This window comes from Phodopus roborovskii, unplaced genomic scaffold (assembly GCF_943737965.1).
Source record: "Phodopus roborovskii unplaced genomic scaffold, PHOROB, whole genome shotgun sequence".
Taxonomy (NCBI): Eukaryota; Metazoa; Chordata; class Mammalia; order Rodentia; family Cricetidae; genus Phodopus; species Phodopus roborovskii.
In genome coordinates, this window is record NW_026126461.1 from 9,572,790 (window position 1) to 9,581,763 (window position 8,974).

General features: G+C 38.8%; 1 protein-coding gene across 9 annotated transcripts in view; it reads left to right on the plus strand.

Annotated features, from left to right (window-relative positions):
- Positions 1–8,591, plus strand: part of Pam (peptidylglycine alpha-amidating monooxygenase) — a 256,160-nt gene extending 247,569 nt beyond the window's left edge. For 3 of the 9 annotated variants that reach the window (XM_051190860.1, XM_051190862.1, XM_051190865.1), the window contains 3 exons: positions 4,079–4,282; positions 7,030–7,083; positions 7,755–8,591. In XM_051190860.1, coding sequence (XP_051046817.1) covers positions 4,079–4,282; positions 7,030–7,083; positions 7,755–7,933 — 437 coding nt within the window. In that variant the 3' untranslated portion in view covers positions 7,934–8,591. The remainder of the gene's footprint in view (positions 1–4,078; positions 4,283–7,029; positions 7,084–7,754) is intronic. The other 6 variants (XM_051190861.1, XM_051190866.1, XM_051190863.1 and 3 more) reach the window with 3 other exon arrangements.
- Positions 8,592–8,974: the final 383 nt, after the last annotated feature.

Below are 8,974 nucleotides of genomic sequence, written 5' to 3' on the forward strand. Positions count from 1 at the left end.
TTCTGGGTAGGTTTTTGCCTGATGTGTGTTGTTAAGGACCCACCATGCTTAAGTAACAATGTGGCTCCATTCCTCAGATTTAACCTGCAGTGAAGAGCTTCAGAATAAAGCCTAGGCATGCCTCATGACAGCAGGTTGCAAAGACCTGCAAAGTGAGATAGGAAAGGCAGTTTACTTGGGAACAAAGGAAAGATAGTAGGCTCAGCATGGAAGGGGCTGAGATAACATTGTTGTGAAAGTAAACCCCAATTGTTTGTCATTTGCAGAGATTCCATCCAGGTGACCATACTGTGTTCATATTACTCACATATACATACAAGTTTTAAATCATTGCTATTTATGTGGTATTATTGATGTTAGTTTATTCCCAAATAAGGGCAATATAAAAGATGTTGTTAATAACAGCTATCATAAATGGATAATACAGAAATTATCAAATTTAATCACATTAACCATATGGTATTTATTAGTATTAGTAAATAAGGATAGGTAGTAGGAAGGAAAAAGTAAGTGTTAAAGTAAGGTTTTAAATATGTTTGATGTCAATGTTCTTGGCATTGCTGCTCTGTTGAGGACAGAGCAATCCTGTCAGTACATCAATCCATTCACTATACATTACTCTAAGAAATGCAGGGTAGGAACGATTTGCAATTTGTGTTGAAGTCTCTTGAATTGTGACAGTTATTTCAATGTATTTCTATTTAAATATGCCTTACCAAAACATTCTTCAGTAATATGTGGAAAACAGCCTATCCTGACCTCTGACCTCACCTTAGCTGCTTGGTGAACAAAAACCAATGAGTCCATTTAGATAGAATAGCTCCTAGTCTTGGGGGAGAACCCAGCAATGGAAATAGTAAATTTTACTGAAATGTCTACAGGGCTGTCCAATCTTAATAGTCGGTAATATCCCATCTCACATGGAGATACTTTGGTCCTTGAATTCAAATAATTCTCATTCTTCTGTAAGGTTATATTCTCATTACAAAGGAAACACAGATCATTCTGGATCCCTAGATCTATTATCAAAAGCAGGAGCTACCCTTTGTAACAGAGGCCAAAGCAAATTCACACTTGACAATATAGGAGGTGTTTGTTAATTTTACATCTCTAAATGTGGGTTTCTTTGGGTGACACTTATCTGACATATAACTGACAGAGTAGAACAAGGTCTCAGAAACAATGTTTTAAGGAAGTTCCAGAAATAGGAGAATTGGATATGACCAAAAACACTTAGGTGAAGGATTTAACATTTCAAATAGAGTTACCAGGTATAAAATAGGTCAAAGCATAGCTCTCACACCGTCCCCTACCCCAGGTAAAGGTGACAGTGGTGATCAGTAGAAAGAAGGGAAAAGAAAGATGCTCCCAAGTGCAGTAAGCTTCTTAGGCCTTGCTGAGAGGAGTGTGTGTTTATAAGGGGCTGGTGGGGCGTGGCAGGGTAAGAGAATGTGAATGAGAATGAAGCTCGTTGAGGATAGTTTTCACGTTTTCCTAATTTACACCTTAATGTGATTTCTAAAATCCTCACTCTCCACTTCTGTCTGTTATTAGCTAGGTAACAATTTCTGTATTGCTGTATTAAGGACGTAGCTCCATTCCTGTTTATTTTCCTAATTGCTGTTGTTAAAGAAGACCCCAGAGGGAAGACAGAAGGAGGACCTTAAAGATAGCTCAGTGGATTAGAGTGTTTGTTCAGAGGCCTGAGGACTAGAGCTTGGATATCCCATAGTTCATGTAAAAGGAGAGCAAGCATGGCAGCCTCTTGCAGTCCCTTCAGAGTCCCTGTAGAGACAGGGATCCTGAGGGAGAGCAGTCTAGCTGGACTCTCTGGAGTCAGTAAGCTTTCATCCAGGGAGAGAGTCTATCTGAGTAAATAACATGAAGAAAACAATGTAGAAAGACACCTAATACAGACTTCAGGTCTACACCCCCCACACCCCCACACACACACCACAGTATTAAGACATATGCAAACACATATACACAGTGCATTAACACATATGCAAACACACACACAGAAGCACACCCACACACGATGCATACATGGCATTGTTTAGAGACTGAAAGAACCAGCCCAACACTCATAGACAATAGATGACACACAGTGATGAACTTGCTAAGATATATCTCACTTTAGACATTCTCAACTTCCACAGCTCTGGTATTTTGGATGTAATCTACTAAAAAGATGTTATTTTTTTTAAAAGAAGGTTGTTTTCAAATGTCTTATTGTCATGCAAAATAAATAATAAGTAAAATAATAGAATGATGCACGCACTGTGTGAGTACCCTCACAGAGATGCATACACTGTGTGTGTGAGTACCATCACAGAGAAGTACAGCTAACTGCTTTAAAGAAGCATTGCTTTGAAGGACAGAAGAAGAAAAATATATCTCATCTATCAGGTTTTAAAACTGTGGCTTTATCTTTATGTCTAGAGATGCTTTGACAGCTTCTGATTTTATAAGACATTGTTTTGTTCCAGACAGGCTGTATATAGCATCTTATATGATACAAGAGTGTCATATTCTATTCCCTTTTATCTCCAGAAACTCAGGCATCAGCTAACTTGAGAGTCTTTACACTTCTTCATGCCTGTTCCCCTGGGATGCTCCAAAATATGGGGTTGTAGAATAAAAAAAAAAGTCACATAAATAGTGAAGTGATATAATTTGGATTATTTATTATTTGATAAATAAGTGATAAGTGTCACGTTAGACTTTTCATTCTACCAGTGTAGTTCCCTCAGAAAAACAGCAATACTGATTTTCATTCTAAGACTGGGACATTTTTAAATGGCCCTCTTTTTAACAAAGCACCTTTTAATTCTTAAACACATTTCATTTTATCCCAAATGGTAGAATGTTCAAGTACTTTTAGTAGATTACATCCAAAATACTAGAACTATGGAAGCCCAGAAAATCTAAAGTGGTATGTATCTTAGCAAGTTCCTAACCCTGCCTGAGGTTCTATGTACTATGCAGTCTATACTGTAGGGGAGAAAAATGCACCAAGAAATTAATATTCTGGAAGCTATATGAGTCTCTTAGCAAAGGGGACTGTAAAGGTTCTTCTGGCTAAATTCTTCCCTGTTGCATGTTAGGGTTTCTTTTTTCTTTCTTTCTTTCTTTTTTTTTTTATTTTATTTTATATAACCAAGTCCATTTAAATGAAAACAAACATTTATAGACAATATTTGGACGTTAGGGTTTCTATACACAGATACTCACAAGCTTCTTGGGGATGGCTCAAAGCAGTCTCATTTCAAGTCGATAGTTATTAAAAAATCCCCTGCTGTAGCTTCCACAGCTGCTATGAATCTGCTTCTCTATGGTGCTTAATACCTGATCAGCCTAATACCTACCCAGCTCCTGTCAGTGTCTCAGAAAGCTGGTGGTATTTCATCACCAACAAAGTGATATGTATTGCACTTGTATGTACATATTTTGCTGAGGAGAATATAAAAGAACACAAAGGTACAGTTGCTCTTTGTCAGTCTAGAGGTCATGTCTGTAGCTATGTGGAGCATACTAAATCTCCACAGAACATGAAAGTGATTGATAGAATAAAGGGATAGTGAACCAAATACTTATTAAATACATTCTTTGTGACCCCATGGAAACCAACAGTTTTACGGAGGAAACAGTATCATGGCTTTACAAACGAGATCCCATTAGGCTAAAATAAATTAAGTAACTTGCCCAAAGTCATTCTGCTAGTATACCTGAGATAAGTATGATTGACTCTGGTATGCGCACCGGCTCCTCACCTCTCCACATAGCGGTGTGTGATCCTAACCTTGGAAAGATACAGAAGGATGTATATCTTATGGAGTTACTAGCTAGAGAGGGAATTAAAGTTAGATGCCAGAACACCAGCTGGAAGGCAAAGACTGAATAGCAGTCACCATAGCTGCTGTTGACTTTGTAGATGCTGACATTGAAACATGATCCTATGTACGCTGGTCTCAGCAAGTTCTTGGTGAACCATTGTTGATTTGACTGGGTAGGGGTGGGTGAGAGGATGGGAAATCTTTGAATCAGTTGCATACTGTGAACTCTTCTTTCCCTGAAGAAACCGAGGCAGTTGTTGAATCCAAAATGGAGAACAAACCCACCTCCTCAGAATTGCAGAAGATGCAAGAGAAACAGAAACTGATCAAAGAGCCAGGCTCGGGAGTGCCCGTGGTTCTCATTACAACCCTTCTGGTTATTCCTGTGGTTGTCCTGCTGGCCATTGTCATGTTTATTCGGTGGAAAAAATCAAGGGCCTTTGGAGGCAAGTAAAATGAGCCCCTTGAATTTGGACCCTGCCTTTGGAAGCATGTCTGGCCTAATTACCATTAGGAACTTTGTCGTAACTGTCTGTTTGGTTTGATTTGACTCAGTTTGGTTTACATGCTCTCTACCTTTATGATATTTTTGTCTGTGTCTCAAAAGATGATTATAAGTAATACTGACTATAAGATACATCTGGAGCCTCTGAAATTTAGGTAGTTTACTTGCACTATAACTTTACTCATTGCCTTTAAACAGTTGGCTTAAGCCCAAATAATATCACCAAAGAAAGCTATGAGGTTGTAGATCTGCTATAAATTATCTTGCAGGTCAGGGAGAAGGACATACCTGTTGTTAGGGATGGGCTAGAACTCACAATACTTGGGTCATGTACATTGAGTTTTTTTTTTTTTTTTTTTTTTCCTCCCCATCAGATTCTAGATGCATGACATTGGGCAAGTTACTTAATCTCTTTAAACCAGTTTGTTCATGGATAAAATAAGAATAAAATATAAGGTTGTATAAAAATGAAATAGAGCAATGAACATTAAGCATTTACCAAATTATCTGACACCTACTTTGTATTCAATATCATCAGCAAATGTAAAGAGTAATCTTGATAACAGAGAAATAACGAGAGATGCCCATCTCAAGCCTCTACTTTACCCAGAATCCTTCTGTCCTAACCAACCACTTGGTTTTTGAATAGTCCTAAGTTTGACCATTAGATTTCCTAACTGAAAAAGGCAGGGTGGAGTGCCGTAAGTCAGTATTTTAAAAAATAGTTGTCATATTATGAGAACTTTCAGTACATTCGAATAAATAATTGATGCCATCCTCATGTCCCACTTTTAAGTAGCAGCCTCCGTGTCCTGAGGCAATGTCTACGGTTGTATAGTCCTGGCAGGGATTCAGGTCCCCAGGGCAAAAGCCTTGACACATTAAAAAGATAGGGAAACAAAGAATGGAAGATTCAATTTAATAAATTATGAAAGTAATGTTTCTTAGATTTTTCTTTAACTTTTTATTTAGTTCATGTAAGTCTTTGAGAAAAAAAAAAAAAAAAGATGTACTTATCTCTTCCCAAAAAGGACTGTTTCCAGTCTGGAATTGTCATAAATACAAAGAAAAAATAGCCATGTAGCTAGGCATAAGCTTTAAGAGAACAGAAGTGTTACATGTGGTGTTTGCTGGCTGGGCCTAGCACAAACGGCAGTTCTTGATACTAGTTATTCAATAGATAATTGTGAGAAATAAAAGGATTTGATGAAACACAAAATAGGCAACACACACGAAAAGATGATATGTAAAACAATAACAGAAGATGGTAATGCAGGAAAAACAACAAAGGATATGAGGATTATGTAGGGCCTCGGGCATATAGCAGGACTCTTGGATATTTAACCAGGAGAGGAAGTCACTAAAAAGCCAAGAAAGCCTGTTTCCCCCTTTGCTATTAGGGGCATGTGGCAAGGAGCTATAGCATAAGGCTATGTGGGAAGGGAGCAACATTGGTCCTCCACGTGTTAGTTACGGAAATTGTAATTATATGCAAATCTGTTGCTTTTAGTTGAGAAGGTAGATTAGCCTGCCACCTATTTTCAAGGATTTCTTTTCCTCAATGGATTTTTATCATCATCAACAACAACAACAAAAAGCCGCCCTGAAGGATTGGTATTGATTGTGCACGCCATGGTTGTGTGCACTGATGGTCCACGCAGACACCCGTCTAGGCGTGGGGCACACAGGCTGGCGGAGAAATGTGCCCCATCTTTGTGGAACTGAGTCTGTTCTTGGCTTTTCTGGCAGTTTTCTCTCTGTCTTGTTTTCCACCTGCCCACTGCCATCAGCCTTTTAGCTCTTGTCACAAGACTATCGGGCACCTTGGTGCTTCTGAGTATAGCCCACGAAGGAATGATTAGAGCAGTGGAGAGCACCAGGGAAGATACTTACTTAGTAAGGGGACAGCTGCAGTCCCTTGGGAGCGCTGCCTCCCCCATAAACAGATAAATCGATGTATCTTAGAGATGGGAGCCCCAGAGGAAGGATTGAGGTCTTCTTGAGTGTGTGGAAATTATTCATGGTTTCATGTCATTTGCCTTCACTTAGGCTTCCCCTCAAAGGGGTTATGTAGATCCCAAGAAGGACTGTATGCTTCTAGTCACAGGAAAAGAAAAACTTAACGCAAATATCCCTGAAGTGTTTTAACAGAAGCTTCCTTTTTTTTTTTTTTAAACAATACTTTCCTAACTTAATTCTATCCCAATAAAAATACCGAGAGAGGGGAGAGAGAGAAGACTAAGCCTTGTTCAACACGTTTTCACCATTTCATATACCATCCCCTTTTGTACATCACAGATTCGGAGACATGGATACTGACCCCTCATTTCTCAGAAGGGTAAAAAACCCTGAGACTCGAGAAATTAGTTTGTCAAAATTATAATCTATAAAAGACACAGGCAGGAGGCTGTCCCTTATATACATCTCAATCTCCATGATTTCAACCCCGTTTATACTTCTTATTAATTAATACACAGACTTTTCTAAAATTGCATGTAACTAAACTTTTAGTCACTTGTGAGTTACTCATTTGATGTTGAAAGTTGAGCCCTTGGAGAGAGGACTGGGACACATTTAAAATGTGCCATCTTTTTGTTTGTCTTCTGTCTTTGGTTTTGTTTTTTTTTTTTTTTTTTTTTTTTTTTTTGTTTTTGTTTTTGTTTTTGTTTTCCATTTTGTTTAAAGCAGATTCTGAACACAAAGTCGAGGCAAGTTCCGGAAGAGTACTCGGAAGATTCAGAGGTATGCCTGTGACCTGTCAGAATCCCATGTTTGGTCCAAAGGCAACAAGCTCATGTCTGTCAAGAAGAAGGCACTGTTTTGTATTTTGACTCTGAAAATTCGACACCCAGTGGGCAGCGTAGCATCCCCCATCGCAAAGGCAGAGTGAAGACCCGGAGAATGGGCCTCGAAACACATCTCTCAGCTTCGGTTCTTTTTGCCAGTTTGCCATTCTGTGTCATCGCATGCCTTTCCCCTGCCTTCCTTCCGTTTGCATTTGCCTTCAGTAACCCTCCTGACGCCGGTACTGGCGTAATAGTGCTTGTCTTAGGGAAGATGGCCTTTTTATAAAGTCATTGAATTGAAGGACAGTCAGGAATTACCAATTCAGGAGAGCTGGAGAGCAACAGAATGTGAAAAATGGATCTGAAATGTGCCTGCAGAAACACATGTTCGGGGAGCTTAGAATCTTATCATCTACTTTGATAGAGTCTGTTGAATAGTATCCATCTGGTTCTATAAGATAAATGTCTTTGAATATCACTCTTAAAAAAAAAAAAAAAAAAAAAAAAGATCTACCCTCTCCTGTTCCCAACTTCTGTCCTTGTTTAAAATGTTAGAAAATGTACAAGGAGACAGACTTGTTATTGCAGATTTTAACTATACAATGCCATCTGATTTTTTTTCCCCAGGAAAAGGAAGTGGAGGCTTGAATCTCGGAAATTTCTTTGCAAGCCGTAAAGGCTACAGCAGAAAAGGGTTTGACCGCCTCAGCACAGAGGGGAGTGACCAAGAGAAAGATGAAGATGATGGCAGCGAATCAGAAGAGGAATACTCCGCCCCTCTGCCCACACCTGCACCTTCCTCCTGAACACTCCTGTAGGTTGAGTGAGGTTTGCCAAGGATGCCCAGGTTCCTTTCCCTTCAGTGCGTGTAAAGTTCTGTGCATTTGATTGTAAACTGTACTGGTCTACGTGGGACTGTGCACACCTTATTTACTTCATTTGGTTATGTTGGCTTCGGTTTCTAGGTGAGGGGTTTCCTAACAGTTCACTACAGTGCCATTGTCTTTCTATGAACTTAGAGTAGAGAAACTACCCTCCTCTTCTGTCACAGCACTCCTACCCAGGATGGAAGGCTAGCTCATTTACATTGGAGACTTTTCTTGTGGATGTAAATAGCCCCATTCTCTGCTTGAACACAGTATTTTCCCAGCCCACACCCATTGCCAGTGTCTTTCTTTGGTGCCTTTCCTATTCAGCATTGTCAGCCTGTGGCAGTAAAGAGAAACTTTGCGCTACGCGACGAAAAGCTGCTAAATCTCCTTCTATTTTTTTAAAATCACTAACATTATATTGCAATGAGAGGAATTTAAAAAAAAAAAGTCTCTATTTAAATTCTTTTTTTAAATTTCTCCTCAGTTGGTGTGTTTCCGGGATGTCTTATTTTTAGATGGTTACACTGTTAGAACACTATTTTTCGGACTCTGAATGTAATTTGTGTAATAAAGTGTTTTCGGAGCATTAGCAGTCAGAGTGTATTTTGTGATTTTTTTTTGCATACTTAAAACATTTTATACACATCTTTTAATAATTACACAAATCAGAGAGTAGAACGAATTTGTTCTTTTCAACTGAAAGAAATGCCTTGTGTAAAATGTAGAAGATAATCTTATATGGACATGCTTTATTAAAACTACACTGTCAGTATTCACCCATGAGTAGAACCAGGTTCTCTGAAAATTCATAAAATGTTTCGCATATAGGTATATCAAATAGTAAAAATAGCTAACTGTAGGAGGGAGCCTATGTCTCAGAGGTCAAACACAAATGAACCCATCAACATACTTCACTGCCGTTGCATTTCTTTAAAGAATTTCTAAGACAGGGGAAGTCCTCACAATGACCACAGA